This window comes from Pipistrellus hanaki (genome assembly GCF_964339955.1).
Source record: "Pipistrellus hanaki genome assembly, chromosome: 9".
Lineage (NCBI taxonomy): Eukaryota > Metazoa > Chordata > Mammalia > Chiroptera > Vespertilionidae > Pipistrellus > Pipistrellus hanaki.
Genome location: NC_140511.1, coordinates 33,252,515 through 33,269,745, shown reverse-complemented (window position 1 = coordinate 33,269,745; position 17,231 = coordinate 33,252,515). Strand labels below are relative to the sequence as shown.

Genomic DNA, 17,231 nt, shown 5'->3' with positions numbered 1-17,231 from the left:
ACTGCAAGCAACAACAAGAGAGAACTAAAAAACTATGCTGCTGTGTGTCTAATAAAAAACCCACAAAACCTCATGGTAAAAAAATAATGCAGCTTGGCGGGGAGGTGGGAAAAGGGCAGGGGGACTCAATAGGGCGAAAGGGGAATACCGGTAATATTTTAACAATGAAGATAAATTTTAAGAAAATAAATGCTAATACCTTGTTAAACCAAAAATAATTGTGATAATAATAATAATAATAATAATAATAATAATAAAAGACTAAAGAAGAACTTTCTTCACAAAAAAACAAATAGGAGTTAAAAAAGCGGTTATTGGATGTCAATAATCAGCTAAATTCCAGAAAACATAAAACAAAATCTGAGAGCACTCAGTCCTCCAAGGCTGTTGGAAGTGGTTCCCACTGAGAGAGAGAAGAGATCCAAGTTCTTCAGACAGCAGTGATTCCAAATCAGAAGAGTCACTTAACATTATTGGAGCAAAACAGAATGATGCTCCTTTTATTTTTTTTATTTTTTTTTCACTTCTTTTTTAATATATTTTATTGATTTTTTTTTTTTTGCCCCTCTCCCTCCCTCCCATACATACCCTCCCTCCCCAGAGTTTTGTGTCCATTGGTTTTATGTATATGCATGTACACAAGTCCTTCGGTTGATCTATTATCTCCCCCAGATCTTCCTCCCCTCCCCACTGTAATTTGACAGTCTGCCTGTTGCTTTACTGTCTCTATAAGAATGATGCTCCTTTTAAACAGAAAGCAAAGATACAATCTTTTTGCAGGATCTCTTGTTCTACTCTCCCTGTTAATCAGACTACACTTTCAGTGGCACACCACCAAATCACCACTAGTTAGCAGGTAAGCATCAAGAATGGGAACATTTACAGAGTGTGAGAAACATCTCACCTTCACAAACCCTCCCTCCGCAGGTGATTCTGAACAACGCTTGAATGGCCTAACTGTGATGCAGCAGTCCATGTGACACAGGTCTTAGAATCTAACTGTCAAGTTCCTGTGCAAAAGGATATGAAAATCAAGAATGCAGACTCTTGAGAAAATTTAGGCAAACCAGTCAAAGCTTCAGGTATATTGAAATCCTCAAATGAGGATTTCAACAAATTTAGAAAAGCAGCAATAGAAAAGGAAGAAAAAGCTCAAACAAAGGAGCTAACACAGAAACCCCCTGGAACAAAATAGAAAGTATCCGAATGTATTTCAAGAAAACCAGAGGGATCCTGGCTTCACTCTAACAAGTGCCTTAATGGAGAGCAGGAAGTGCATCAGCAGTCATTGGAAGCTCAGAATAAAGGTAAACTCCTGCTTCTGAAAGATGGTGATTCAGCAAGGGAGAGAGAGCAAGAGGAGGAGGAGAGAAACAATTCTGGGACCACTGCTATGACTCTTCAAAGCAATATCACGACAGTGTTTGAAAATAACTCGATTAAAACTCAGTTTTTAAATTCACCACAACTTAAAGTAAATGACGTAAAACATTAAAATGCATACAGTATAATTATTGCTCTCTGACACCAAAATACCAAACTTATGTTGTATTTTGATGCTCTAAAATTATTAAACAATTTTCATCTTTTTTAAATTATTAATTTAAAAACTGAAGGTGAGCTCAATAGTTAAAAAATATTAGGGAGAGATTTATTAAATAAACAGTATGAGCCCAATGATAATAATTTAATAGTGCAAATTTATATTTTATGAGATGTCATGGATATTAGGTTTAGAGAAGATGATTATAAAAATTTATATTTGGGGTGTTTTGGTGCCTTGATCCTTTCTACCAAAACCATAAACATTTCATTTTGTTGTATTTTTTACTTCTCATAACTCAGTGGAAATAAAAAATAGGAAAAATGCAAGTTTAATTGAATCATGAGCAAAAAGAGCTTAGTAATAAAGGACAAATCATTTTAAGGAAATTCAATATATTTAATTTCTCTTTATTTCAAGAAATATTCATTTTAACATTATTAAATTTATTCACAACATTAATTAAAACCATTTCTGGTTATAAGTACTATTACAAGAATTGAAAACTGCCTGGATACAGAACAATGTATGGGTTCTAATTAATTACTTCATTGGAGGAATTAATTTATTTGAGGAAGGTTTTGAATGAGTAACAAGGACATTTAACAAATGGGCCTCCTAAAACTATTGCTCCATTTAACTCTCTCTGAGCAATAACCAAAAATGGAGATCTCTGGGACAGATAGGAGACATCCTGTTGCATGGCTTTCATTACCTGGTTTTAGTTAGCCTGCTCATTAGGAAAATGAAGAAAATTGAAATTTCTGAATAACTTAGACTAAGTTAAATGGAAATCCAGGAAAACTAGACAAAAGAATCCAAACCAGTTAGCAATCAGAGTGCCAAGTACTAGAAGTGTAAAGTGAACTCAGATTTTGCAGGGGAAATTTTCAAGAGCATGTATTTTATTTAGGATCCTAGGTCCCTGATTAAATTATTAACTATTGAGTTGTAGCTAAATTATCCATCCTGACTTCCTAAGTACATTTGTTGGGTGTTTGGGGAAGAGCAGGGTCAGGGCGGACCGTGGTCTTTTTCTCCCCCCTTTCACTTTTTTAGTCCAGAAATCTAAAGGTATTTACTTGGCCATAAAAGGAACTCGTTTTCATTTCCCCAACATTTCAAAAGGCTGGGAAGGAGATAACAACTTACAAAGAACTCCACGGGGGGTAGGTGATGTCACAGGATATCCTTAGTTTGAAAGGCTGGACTTCGCTCCCCAAAAGGGCCCTCATTCCCAGCTTTGGAAAGAGACCAAGAACTGTGTGTGCTGCCTCCCGAGCATGCCAAGCCCTTAGGTCAAACATTTCCAAATGTTCTATTAATTCCTTCTGTTTATAAATCCATAATTTTCCCCTCATCCTTTGACTTTTAAAATTTATAAACTTTCTCTTAAGGCATTCAAGTTTGTAATCAAGCTGATTCTCTCTAAGCATTAACCCCGGAGTTTTGTAATTTAGAATTATGGACTTAATGGTTTTGCTAAATTGTTTTAAGGCAGATGGATAATACATTCTCCACTTTCTAACTCCAAGCCCCAGCAATATTTGAGCCTTATTGTTTTATATTATCCTTATTTGCATATTTGTACCCTGGATTGTAGACTCTTGAGAGGAGGAGCCATGCCTAATTCACTTTTGTATCCTCTGCATCCAGCCATAGTAAGAACCTTGCCATAGTAAGAATCCAAGCATTTCATAAATTACTTATGCGACAGAGGTATACATGTGGCAATACACCAAATACCTCCAGATTCTAAAATACAATAATTAAATCTCAGTTATAAACATAAAATGTTGTCATTTCTTTCTCAATAATCATCTCAGTTACACTCCTAACAAGAAATACTGAATCTAAATCCCTTTGCTTTTCTTATCTCCTATTTCCTCAAGACACATTACTTTTTCCAGTTTTCGGAGAGAGAGGGGTAAGTTGAGGATTCTATCTAGAGATTTTTAAAATATATATATATATATATATATATATATATATATATATATATATATATTATTGATTTTTTTTCACAGAGAGAAAGGGAGAGGGATAGAGAGCTAGAAACATCGATGAGAGAGATACATCAACCAGCTAGCTGCCTCCTGCACAACCCCAACCGGTGATGTGCCCGCAACCAATGTACATGCCATTGACCGGAATCGAACCATGCTCTATCTTTTAGTCCGCAGGCTGACGCTCTATCCACTGAGCCAAACCGATTTCGGATATATATATATATATATATATATATATATATATATATATATATATATATATATATATTCTTCCCACTTTAAGCCTTCTTTAGACAGAAGTTACCAAAATACACATAAGAACGGATCAAGGTAACCAGTGAATTTTGTTCATATTTGAGTTAGCCATACTCCTTACTGTTATTTAAACCTGCTACGTTTATCAAAGACCTCCCATCACCTGCAAGACAAAAGCCAGGAATTGGATAATGAAGGAAGAGATAGCATTATGTGCCTCTTCCTTCATTATCCAATTCCTCTCCTACTTCTCTCAACTCCCACTCTGTATCTGTCACACCAACATAACTGTGCCTCCACACCCGTGGTTCCTTCTTCCTAGAATGCACACTCTCCTCTCTGTCCAGGGAATCCCTACATGGCCTTCAAGATCCAGACTAGATGTCATCTCTTCTGTTAATTCCACCTTACCACCCCCACCCCAACCCCACACCTGGCAGACATGGGTTGAGCCTCCGTCTCCTCCCTCAGCACCTGGACAGCTTCCAATGGTTGTAACACACTCCTTTCTGGTTTTATCACCATCTTTCCTACTAGGCTGAGATCCTTTTTCCCAAAGTGCGCTATAGTTTCTTGGCACATATTATAGTAGGCATACAATACAATTGAATGAATGAACGAATGAATGCACAATATTTCATCTACTTGATATTTCTCAGAACAACCCCACCACTAAAAGAAAAGAAAAAGTACTATAGAGGCTGATAGAAAGGGCTCTAGGCCTGTACTTCTCTTTTTTAAAGTTTCATAATTTACCATTTTTTCCAGTATTGTTAGTTTTCTGTGTTGTTTGCAGTTAACCTTATATAGCTCTTTCTCTCAGGCAAAAGCACTTTTAGGAGTTGAATTTCTCATAGAAGACTAAATAGAACTAAATAAGTACCAACCACCCGTTCTCTCCTCTTCTGAGAACAGATTGCAGTCCATAGGAAGGAAGTTGATATATTGGAAAAAGCTATTCAGGAACTGGAAGAAGAAAATTTGGAGCTCATTGAGCAACTATTCGATTGTAGACTTGTGGATCTCAAAATACCCAGGTGAGATGTATCTAGAAAGTATTTTGTAAACATCTGTATCTGTACAAGTTCTTTCTAATGATGATTTAATTTTTTAGTGCTTCAGCCAGACTGCAACAGTTGCAAAAAAAAGGAATTCACAAAACGGCCGTGCTGAAGGCATATGATGATGACAGTTGACCACTGGTGCGGTGCAAACTTTGACTTGATTTTCCTAGCAATACACTGCGGTCTTAGCAGCCAACATCTCCCATGAGTGTGGGAACTGCTAACTTCAGCAGGGAGTATGGGCAGGAAAATCAATGCAAAGCAGTGCAGCAGAAGGTGCATGAGGTACGGAGTTAGCACAAAGGAGAGAGGGATCCATTTTGTGGCATCTTCCTGTAAGTGTTCTGGGCTTCTGGCTACCTTGGAGAATATGGAATTGTTTCCTTTGATAGTTAAGGAAAGACTCAACCGCTTTTGAGACAGAAAGAATAGCCTGGCATTCAAAGTCGAGTCAACTCCTACATGAGAGAAACCACCTGTGTCCATGGCTCTGCATCTTAGCTTATCTTTCTCTTACCTGACAACGGAGTCTTTATAGACCAGTCTTGATGGAGAACCAGGGCCCTGGAATATGATGGAATTAAAACTCATAAGAGGCATTTATAACTCGGACAAGTAGTCAGAAACAAGAAATAATCTAAGTGGTAGCATTTTTAGGGAAAGAGAGGAAATAAATCACACAGATGTAGGGATGTGCAAGATACGGGAGACGTGTCTGAGTCTGGGAATGAAAGCAAAGAAGTTCAACACAGTGAAAGGGCCAGGAAAACATTTCCACTCAAGCAGTTCCTGTTGCTTGTGTGGCCTGGGGAAATACGGTGTGAGTCCTAACAAAGTATTTGTTGTTTACAAACCTCTTAATGTGCTCCAAGAACGGTGGATGTGGATCAGGTGTGGGTTTGTGCTTGGTGTGTTAAGTGACAGGTGTCAGGATACAAGATTGGAGACATTGGGAGATAGTGCGATGACTTCGTGGGGGAGAGGGGAAGCTTCATGGGGAAGGACAGAGAAAGAGACCACCTCCCTCCCTCCCACCATGTGTGTGTGCCGCCCCGGAGGGTAAAAACCATTGCAGATGATGAAGGCAGTCAAGCTGAATGAACTGGTTGATTGGTGGACTCCTTGAGGGCCTTAGGAGGTGGGCGCCTCACTGTCCCCTCAGTCTGGACAGTTTCTGCCCCACCTCTAATCGTGTCTAAACTTGCTGCCGTTGTGGCTGCCCACTGTCCTCTTTCCTGAACCCATCAAACCTTAGAAAAGAGCTACCCTGTAGACTGTCAACCCCTCTTCCTGTTTCCATCAGCTCAGCCACTGTACCCACTGTACCCGACTGGGTGCTGATCAGAATGTGAAGTGCTAATTAGAACAAAGGGGGATTCTGTCATTGGCCAGAGAAGCGTCGGCAAGGACAGGAAAGGAGATGAGAAACGTTCAATGGGGATCTTCATTAAGTTGTTTGCTGTGTCACATGCAATTTTACCCCATCCTCTGTCCCCCTTCCTCCCCCCCGCCCCCCCAAAAAAAAAATCACCAGTAAAACCCACATTGTCCACTGGTACTCTGTGGGGTGGATTCTTTGGTAGGTGAGTTGAGTCGTGCTGCAGAGTTGGGAGAGATTGAATAAAAATCTACCCCAGGAGCAAGGGACAGCGGGGAGACGGCACCCAGAACTGCGTCAGGGGCCCCAGCACACACTGCCATAGCGCCTGCACCTGCCCTGCGTGCCAGTGTTTGCCTCGCTGGTGATCACCTACTTAACATCTGCTTCCTCTAGATTGGAAACTCCTTGAGGCAATTAAAAAAATATATATATATATAATATATATATATATATATATATATATATATATATATATATATATATATATATATATATTATTGATTTTAGAGAGGAAGGGAGAAGGAGAGAGAGATAGAAACATCAATGATGAGAGAGAATCATTGGTCAGTTGCCTCCTGCACACCCCCTTCTGGGGATTGAGCCTGAAAACTGGGCCTATGCCCTTGACCGGAATCAAACCAGGAGCCCTACAGTCTGCAAGCCAATGCTCTACCCACTGAGCCAAACCAGCTAGGGCACTTGAGGCAACTTTTTTAGGACATTTTAAGAAAATCTCCATAAAGATACAAAGGAATATATAAACCCACAATGATCTGTTAGACTTTTTATCCAGAGGAAAACTTAAAATATCTTCAGGAGCTGTTTTTGTCCCTATTTTCAAGTCAGAGAAATACAATACATATTGTATATTTTATAGTAGCAGCCATTTTCGCCTCTTTTGCTGAGGATTCAGTCCTGTGTGACTGTGTCACACTAGGAGGGTGCTGAGACACAGGCATTAAGTGTCCTCAGTGGACACATAAAAAGTTCTGTTTTCTCATCTGGAAGAATGGGGCATTCTAGCTAATAGAGTTGCTACATTTCCCATCCTGAGCTCCCCCAACTTTTTCTCTTCACAACTCACATAGAAGATTTAGAGTTTGTTGTGACATTAGATGAGGTGAATGTCAGCCACAGGTGACTACCCAGGAACTCAAGTGCCACGGGGTTGAGGCTAAGTGGACTAAGGCCTACAAATCTGACACAGGCTTCATGTAATGACATTATGTAAAACACTTCCTGTGGCAATATAAAAGTGACAACAAACTAACGTAAGACAGGAACCAGATTTATGAAGATGGTGGCATTTAGTAAGATCTTAATTATTCAAAATAGTAAAGCCAGAAGAGAAGAGAATTCTGTGTCCTCAGACATGTCCATCCACAGACCAGAACTCCATACACAGCTAACCTTTACCAAGTCAGGTCTTCAGCAGGTTTCACAGATTGAAATAGTGGATGTAGTTACCTTATTTTCTGGGGCCCTGAGCATTTCTAATTACACTTCATTCATGTTCTTTAAATAACTGGCAGAGGGTAAACCATGGGATTCACTCTGGTTGCTGAGCTGCTAAGCGTGAGGGGATGTTCGCATATCTTCAAGGGCCCAATTGCTTTCTGCTGTCTTTGGGCAAACCTGATGGAAATGCCATGCTCAGCTTTCAGGGCATGTATCTTCTGACCGAGAGTTCAGTGGGAATCTGAGGTGGGGGGGGGGGGCAGAGTTCAATGCATACACAGAGAGCTGCAACCGCAGGCACAGTTCCTCGAGGTGGCTGGCAGCTGCCACCTGCCACCCAGTGAAGGCCAGACCTGCATGTCATTGGATTCCTACTGCTTGCTCTTTCTCTTTATTTAAAAACCCACTGGGGCCACTGTCATTTCTGGATCACTACATGCTCGCTCTCACTGCTGGGACGTTAAGTGTGCTGCTCCCTGATGGTGACATGCCCTTCCTTCACCCCAGGCCCTTCCCTGGCAAACAGCCCTTGGCTCTTCAGGACACAGGTCAGGTTTTACATCCTCCTGGAAGCCAGCCCTTACCTCCCAGAGCGAAACCAGGCTTCTTCTCTCTGCCCCATGCTATGCTAATGCCTGTCAGGGTACACAGACCATCACCCTAGATACTGTCAGCCTGCCTGCTACTCTGACATGCCTCAAGGGTAGGAATCGTGTCTCCTTCTCATCTATGTCTGCTTAGCACTCGGAAGAGAGATAACACTAGTGAACACCAGTGAACAGGTAGCACAGTATCTGTTCACTGACAGACTGCTTTTCTCATTTGTTCTTTTAGGCAACTATATCTTACCCAAGCTGCTGGACAGGAAGTGGCACCTGCAAAAAAGCCTTTGGAGTTGTCAGAAGCATATACAGGTACTAGAGGCCTGGTGCACAAAACTGTGCATTCGGGGGAGGGGAGACCGGGTGTCGGGGAAGGTCCCTCAGCCCGGCCTGTGCCCTGTCACAGTCCAGGAGACCAGTGATCAATCGCCCCACAGAGGGAGGCCCCGCCCACCCGCCGCAGTGCCACTGGCCAGGTAGCCTGGGCCTTCGGCGATTGATCACCTCACAGATGTGGGCCCTGCCCCCCCAGCGGTGCTCTGCAGTAGATCTCCCGTGGAGAGGGAGCCCCAGGCTACCCGTTGCAGAGCCGCTGCCAGGTAACCTGGGCCTCCCTCTGCACAGGCGATCGATTGTGGGGCTCCGAAATGGATCTCCTGCTCAGAGGAAGGTCCTGCCCACCTGGCCAGGGCTCTGAGGGGTGATCATGGGGCGATGGCCAGGCCCCCGACCAATTGCATAGCACCCGTCTTGTCTGGCCTGGCGCCAGCGGGTGTCATAGCATGGTTGTCCAGACGGTTGTTCTGCTGTTTGGCCTTTTGGTCGATTTGCATATTATGCTTTTATTATTATAGATTATTTTATTGTAATGGTGGGTTCCTTTTTTTTTTTTTTTTTTAAATGAACAGTTATTGAGCATCTATTATCGACAGGCACCTCATATTCAAGAACTACTCAGGGAATGGATACTGCCAGCTTCTCCATATTCCTCTTCTTCTTGGAGCACTTGTCCTAACCCACCTCCTTTCTCTAGTCCAACTCTCAGGTCAAAGTCACCATGTTTCACCAGGAATTAAATAGATTCTGTTGGAAATGGACAATGTTTTCTACCTTGGTGTGGTTTCTTCTTGAGCCAACCAACCAAAATACCCACACACACAAAGCTCCCCTTGGTGACTGTAACTTAGTCAATAGAAGGAAATACAGTTCAGATAGAGTTTCTGAAAATTAGGCTCACTCTTACTTCAATACATAGATTCCACATTTCTAATTCTCAGATTTATCTCCTCTGAAAGATTCTCAAAGGTCCTTCAAATTAAAAAATGTGACAATGTATGTGTTGTATTTTAATTTTATCTGTCCAAAATCTCTATATATAAAAGCCTAAGCGACAGTTAAGACTGAATGACTGGAAAAACCAGTTCACTGGTGGCTATGAAGTGCACTGGCCACCAGGGGATAGATGCTTAACATAGGAATTGCCCCCTGGTGGTCAGTGTGCTCCTACAGCCAACCTCCTGCAGCTCCTTCCCCCAGCCAGCTGCCCCCTATCAACCCAATTGGAACCTCCCCCCGGCTGGCCAACCTCTCACAGCCCCTCACCCTGGCTGACTAACCTTCCACAATCCCTACCCCTTCCCCCACGCCCTCAGCCAGCCAGCCCCAGTCAACCCTGATCAGAACTGGGTGAGATGCCCTGATTGGCCCCATCACCAGCCAGGCTGAGGGACCCCACCCATGCACGAATTTGTGCACTGGGCCTCTAGCATATACATAATTAATTTCTTTTCCTTCACCCCAGAAAAGTCAAAACTGGAACCCATAGAAGAAACAAAAAGTGATGCAATAAGCTCATCAGTTAAGAATGGAACTTTACCCATTATTCATGAGGACATCATCAGATCTGACCAGCAGGTGAACACAGATAGTGAGAGCTTATCCATAGAGTTTGGGACCTCTGATTTAAAATACTTACTCTATGAGGATGAGAAGGATTTCAAGGTAAGATTAAGTAAATAATTTTGACTACTAGGATCATGCTGTTTTATTAATGGACAAAATTAACCTAAAATATGGATATTGAAAAATTCTATTTGCAATTATTAATAAAATTTGCCCACCATTCACATCTCTTTGGATACTATTTTTACCCCTACCCTTGCTCAATTTTCTACCTATATTTGTTTATAGACCTCTATTGCTAGTGTACCATGTAAGTTATCGAGTGGCTTTTAACAATAATCATTTATTTTCTTTAAGGGCGTCTGTTAGTTAAGAAATCGGGAAGGGCTCCACTGGACAGTCCTCAGTTGGACTCTCAGGCAGTTGCAGTCATATGTTGGCTGGCGCAGCAGTCATCTGCTGCAGGTTGATGCTACCTAAGCTGGGGGCCTCAATTCCTCTTCACATGGCCTCTCTACAGGGCACTTTTATTGTCTCTTTGTTGCCTGGTTTTTCCAAGACACAGCAATCCCAGAGACTAAGATGAAAGCTGCAATTTTGCACAACGTAGCCTTGGAAATTATACACCACCCCCTTCTCATAACCTGTTGGTTGGTGTAGTTATAAAGTTCCAAGTGGAGAAAACATAGCTCATACATCTTGAAAGAAGTAGGTTGGCATCACATTGTCAGAAAAGCATGTGGGATAAGGGTATACATTAGTATGGACACCTTTGGAAAGGACAAACTGCCTTATATACCATTGGATCAGGGGTCTTCAAACTATGGCCCGCGGACCACATGCAGCCCCCAGGGGAGTCTGATCCTGCCCGCCAGGTTTTTTGGGCAGTGAGCGCAGCCAAGGTGTTACAGTAGGAATTAGTAGTTCATATAGTCCGGCCCTCCAGCTCTCTGAGGGACCATAATCTGGCCCCCACTTTAAAAAGTCTGAGGACCCCTGCATTGGATGAAACCTAGAATATTCAAGCCTTTTTTAAAAAAAGACTTTTTGGTACATTCCATTTACTCCCACATTAACCCCTTGCTATTTTTCTTCTTGGCACTACCAATAAATTAAAAAGTTCTTTTAGAACTTCAAGTCTTACAGGAAAAACAGTGATATAAGACAGCAGAAGAAACTGAATAAGTCAACGAAACTCATTTTAACTAATTACAATGCAGTCCTGCTACTGTCAAGTGACTGTTTAAAGACTAAAAGTCTGGCCCTGACTGGTTTGGCTCAGTGGATAGAGCGTTGGCCTGCGGACTGAAGGGTCCCAGGTTCGATTCTAGTCAAGAGTATGCACCTTGGTTGAAGGCACATCCCCAGTAGGAGGTGTGCAGGAGGCCGCTGATCAATGTTTCTAACTCTATCCCTCTCCCTTCCTCTCTGTAAAAAAAAACACAATAAAAAATATTTTTTAAAAGAAAATAAAAATAAAGACTAAAGGTCTGGTCCCTATAGCATTCAAGCACCTTCATGAGTATCTTGGAATCATGACACCTAATATGTTACGATGACCTCAAGTGGACAGTTGTCTACAAAATTCCAAAGCTGGGGCTACCTTTGGTTGAATTAAATACCTTCTTTCTTACCATGGAAGTTTTGATGTGGCAAAAATGATGTTTTGTATGATATGGACTGAATCATGTCTTCCTGCCCTTCATATATTGAAACCCTAACACCCAATGGGACTGTAGGTGGAGATAGGGTCCTTAGGAGATAATTAAGGTTAAATGAGCTCATAAAGATGGGGCCGACCCTAATTTGATAGGACTGTGGCCTTAAAGAATAGGCTATACCTTGTAAGGATGCAGCGAGAAGGAAGCCATCCACAAGCCAGAAAGAGAGCTCGCACCAGAACCCAATCATGTGGCACCCTGCTCTTGAACATTCCAGCCTCCAGAACTGTGGAGAATGAAGTTCTGTTGTTTAAGGCTCTTAGCCTGTGGTATTTTGTTATGACACCTTGAGCAGACTAACACAGTGTATTAGAATTCTGAAATAGGTGGTATTTCTGAAATAGATATCTACCAACTTTTCTCCTAAATTTCTTATAGTTCTATAATTATATATATTAAACACTAAACAAAGTTACATGCATTTTTGAGTAATAAAACATCGCTTTCCTTTTTCATTCTTTGATAATCCTAGATTCTAATAAATGTTTATTGAGGACCCCACAATATCCCAGGTACTTGTTAGATGCTTGGGAACCAGGAGGTGAACAGGAAGAAATGAAGTCTCAATGAGGCCATTTTGGCAGGCACGACCTTCAAATCGCATACATGCTAATAGCAGACAGATAAGAAAATCATTCATTACTGTGCAAGAGGCATATACCACCTGTGTCTGTCTCTCTGACCGGTCTGTGAGCTCATCTTTGTCCCCAGCACTTGATACACAGCCTGGCATCTGGTGGGACCTCGGGGGAGTTTTGTTGAAGTGCTGAAGGAATTCAGAAGAACACATTGTGACTGGGGAAGGCTCCCAAGAGGAAGGCATGTTATGTAGGGCCTGAGCTGTTTCAAGCCAGTTTGGGGGTGGCTGTGTGAGTTCATATAAATTAGACTTTTCATTTGTTGATATCATAAACTATAGTTAATTTGGCAGAATATGCTAAGTTTTATTTATACAGTAGCCAAAGGTCCTGTGAAAAGCACAAAATTCATAAAGAACCTGCTCAATGTTAGAATATTAGTAGTCAAAGTGATGTATGCAGACGTTCCCCTTGGTTCCTGAATAATATAGAAAACTCTGCAGTGGTTATAGCCTGTATGTAGCCAGCATTTTCTTCTACCAATTAAAGAGCTTGCAGAGGATCTATCTTCCCACCCCAGCTGGGGCCCCCACCAAGGCCATGAAAGCCTTGCTGACTGCCTTGTGGGAGATGTGGCCTCCCCTGGCCACTGGGTATGAAGGTCACGGAGTGGTTTTTATTTTTAGTAGCTCTCGTATTTCACATGTTATACAGCACTTGAGCAATTGGGAGGGCAATGAAGCCAGTCAGATAAAGGAAACCTTATCTATCGAAGCTGGTGGCTTGCTGAATAACCTCTCCTATTCTTTTCTGAATCTGTTCGCTATAGGATTATGTAGACTTGGGCCCCCTGGAAGTGAAGCTCATGCGTGTGGAGAGCCAGAAAATGCAGATTCATTTTCCAGAGAAGCACATTACAGAAAAATTCTTTGAAGAGGTCAAGAGCCCAGAAGTCCACGTCACATATAAAATGATGAAGTCTTTTCTCTAAGACTGAACGCTGAAAAATAAAAAGTTTTTTTCCTTATAAATTTTCTTTGGGAACTGAAATGTAACAGCTGCCCGCTTTATTTATACTTTGGTCCACTTTTAAACAAGTTGTTATTTCTAAAGGTCATTCCAAGATTCAGCTATCCATTTACCTGCAGAGCATGAGTAACAAAAACGAAAGTACAAGTTATATTCTTATATTCAAGTAATCAGAAGCTTGTCAGTGTGTGTGGAACATGGTGGGCACTGGCCGCAGCAGGTGAACGGGGGCACCAGACCAAGGCAGGGGGTGCCGGTCGCTGTCACCGGGGCGAGCCTCTGGTGGTTACTGAGAATTCTTTGCTCCCATGTGCCACGGTGCCACCGGGTGCTCACACCTGCTGCCGGCACCCGGCGCCGGTTCCGATCACTTGGCACTGTCAGCATGTGGGAGTGGCGGTGGCAGGAGCAAGGCTGCCTGCAGGCAGGGGACCGTGGGCTATAGCAGGAAGGGTTGGGCAGGGGCACGGAGGGTGGGCTGAGACCCACCCCTGTGCCCACCGCAGTCTTGTGACCCACAGTTCCTTTCAAAGTGCACAAATTCATGCTCTGGGCCCCTAGTGTGTGTGCGTGTGTGTGTGTGTGTGTGTGTGTGTGTGTATTAATCCTCACCCAAGAAGTAATATTTTTTCCATTGATTTTTTTTAGAGAGAGGGAAGGGAGTGGGGGGGGGGGGAAGAGAGAAATATCCATGTTTCCTGCTCATGCCCCACCCAGGCCAGTGAAGAACTTTCAACTAAGGTATCTGTCCTTGGCCAGGAAATGAACCCATGACCTTTTGGTCCATGGGCAAATACTCTAACCACTGAGCAAACTGTCCAGGGAAAGAAATAATATTTTAAATTGATAATAAAAAAATATGACACGTCAAAAGTTGGGGATCCAACTACAGTAATGCTTAAGGGGAAATTTATAACTAAGTTTATATAATAACAAGAAGGGTTGACAATTCAAATTTTATCTAAAAAAATATAGAAAAAAACAAAAATAAACCTTAAAAAGGTAAAGGAAAGAATGAAGACAAAATCAACTGACTAGAAAGCTAATCTATGAAAGAGAAAATCAACAAAGCCAAAAGGTGGTTTCTTGAAGGGTTCACTAAAATTATTAACCCCTAGTCAGACTTACCAAAATAAATAAATAAATAAATAAACAAATAAAAAGAAAAATCATCACTATAGTTTTTATAGACACTGTTAAAAATATGAGAATTTATAGAAAAAAAACTTTACCAATAAATTTAACAATTTAGAGGAAATGGAAATGTTATTTGAAAAACATTTTTGAAAAAAATCAAAATCAAGGAATGTATCAAGTGAAACATGAGCAGGTCTTTTATGCTAAAGACTTTAAAATATTGTTGAGAGAAATTAAAGAAGAATTAAATAAATAGAATAAATAGATACACCATCACCATGCATTAGAAGATTCAAAATACTTAAGATGTCCTTTCCAAACTGATCTATAGACTCAGCGCAATCCCAATCAAATTTCCAGCAATGTTTTTGGTAGAAACAAGCTAATTCTAACATTATTATGGAAAATTATAACCTAGGCAAAAAAACCCAAAAACCAAAAACAAACAAAAACCTATGGCAGCCAAGACAATCTTAAAGAAAATCAACAAAATTGGAGGACTTAACACTACTTCATGTAAGATTTCAGTAATTAAAACAATGTGGTATTGGCCCAGGATAAAGGAAAAGTCCAAAGCAACAGATAGAGAGTCCAGAAACATACCCACACATATTTGTCATTGGTTTCTGAAGAAGATGTTTGTGTGTGCAGGGGTGGGAGAGGGAGTAATGGTCGTTTTAATAAAAAAATGATGCTGAAGTGATGGTATATCTGCATGGGGGGAAAATGAACATTGATGCCTACCTCATACCAGTGGATCAGAGACCCAAGTATGGAAAGCAAAACAATAAAAAAATATAAGAGAATATACTATGTTCTCCTTGGCACACCCAATAGAGCCTCAACGCCTATGCTTGAAATAAAAAACTGCATCTGGAACAGCCTTGTACTGCATAAGAACAGGTATATAGATTAATTAAACAGAACACAGAGCCCAGAAATCGACCGACACCATTATGGTCAATATTTGACAAAGGAGGCAAGAGCATACAATGGAATAAAGACTATTCAGTATATGGCGCTGGGGAAATTGGTTAGATACATGGAAAAAAAAATGATTCCCCCCCCCCCCCACCACCAACTTACACATACACAAAAATAAACTCAAAATGGATAAAGACCCCAATATGTTGTGAAATCATAAAAATTCTAGAAGAAAACTTAGTAAAATCTCAGACATCTAATATAGCAATATTTTTGCCGATATATCTCCTAGGACAAGGAAAATAAAGGGGAAAACAAATGGAACTATAATAAACTCAAAATCTTCTGCACAGCAAAAGAAACCAACAAAATATAAAGGGAACCCACTGTAGGGAAGAACATATCTGCCAATGATATATCTGATAAGGGATTAATTTCCCCAAATATGTAAAGAACTCATACAACTTAACATCAGGAAACAGATAATTAAATTTCATAATAGACAAATTGCTTAAATAAACACTTCCCCAAAGAGGACATACAGATGACCAATAGACATATAAAAATGCTTAATATCATTGATCATCAGAGAGATGCATATTAAAACCACAATGAGATATCTATTCCTACAACTGCCAGAATGGGTACCATCAATAAAATAACAAGTACTAGTGAGGATGTGGAGAAAAAGGAACAGGAACCTTGTGCACTATTGGTGGGAATGCAGCCTAGTGTAGCCACTGTGAAAAACAGTATGGAGTTTCCTCAAAAAATTAAAAATGAAATTGCCTTTTGGCCCAGTGATCCCACTTCTGGGAATATATCCGAAGAATCCCAACACACCAATCAGGAAGAATGTATGCACTTCTATGTTCAAAGCAGCAAAATTTAAGATCTGAAAACAGCCCAAGTACCCTTTTGGTTGGTTATTGGATATGAAAGCTGTGGTAAATTTATACAATTGAATACCACATTGCTTTAAAAAGGAAGGAACTCTTGCCCTTTGAGACAGCATGGATGGACCTGGAGATTATAATGCTAAGTGAAATAAGCCAGTCCAAGAAAGACAGTATCATTGATCTGACTTATATGTGGAATCCAATGAACAAAATAAACTGATGAACAAAATAGAACCATAGTCATGGATACATGTTACAGAATGACAGATACCAGAGGGGAGTTGGGTGGGCCATAAAGAAGGTGGAGAGAATAGCCAAAGAACATATGTGCGTAACCCATGCACACAGACAACAATGTGGGTAGGGCCAGGAGAAGGGGAGGGCAGGGGTCTGCGTGGAGGGGGGCAAAGGAGGGGAAAATAAATAAAAAATAAAAACTGCATCTGGTGTGTCAGTGAATGTGGACATGGCAGTGCTCTACACAGCTCCCCAAGCCTGTTGCTCCCTATGCCGCTCACCTTCCTGGGGGGGGAAAATGCCATAAAATCACTAACTATAAAAATATTGGATTTTATTAAAATTGAGATCTCTTGCCCTCGCTGGGTGGCTCAGTTGGTTGGAGCATCATCTTGTATACCAAAGAGGTTCTGGGTTTGATTCCTGGTCAGGGCACATACCTAAGTTGCAGGTTTGATCTCCAGATGCATATGGAAGGCAACGGATTAATGT

At 41.2% G+C, this 17,231-nt stretch overlaps 1 protein-coding gene and 1 pseudogene across 2 annotated transcripts in view; both read left to right on the top strand.

Moving 5' to 3' along the window:
* The window catches only part of CCDC83 (coiled-coil domain containing 83), a 51,757-nt gene extending 38,202 nt beyond the window's left edge, over window positions 1-13,555 (top strand). Inside the window, exons 9-12 of the mRNA XM_084894133.1 lie at window positions 4,723-4,844; window positions 8,545-8,624; window positions 10,114-10,313; window positions 13,343-13,555. Coding sequence (XP_084750259.1) covers window positions 4,723-4,844; window positions 8,545-8,624; window positions 10,114-10,313; window positions 13,343-13,504 — 564 coding nt within the window. The 3' untranslated portion in view covers window positions 13,505-13,555. The remainder of the gene's footprint in view (window positions 1-4,722; window positions 4,845-8,544; window positions 8,625-10,113; window positions 10,314-13,342) is intronic.
* Window positions 87-1,495, top strand: LOC311627516 (bromodomain testis-specific protein-like; annotated as a pseudogene). The gene is made up of 2 exons: window positions 87-150; window positions 812-1,495. The product of its transcript is annotated as a bromodomain testis-specific protein-like (transcript).
* Window positions 13,556-17,231: the final 3,676 nt, after the last annotated feature.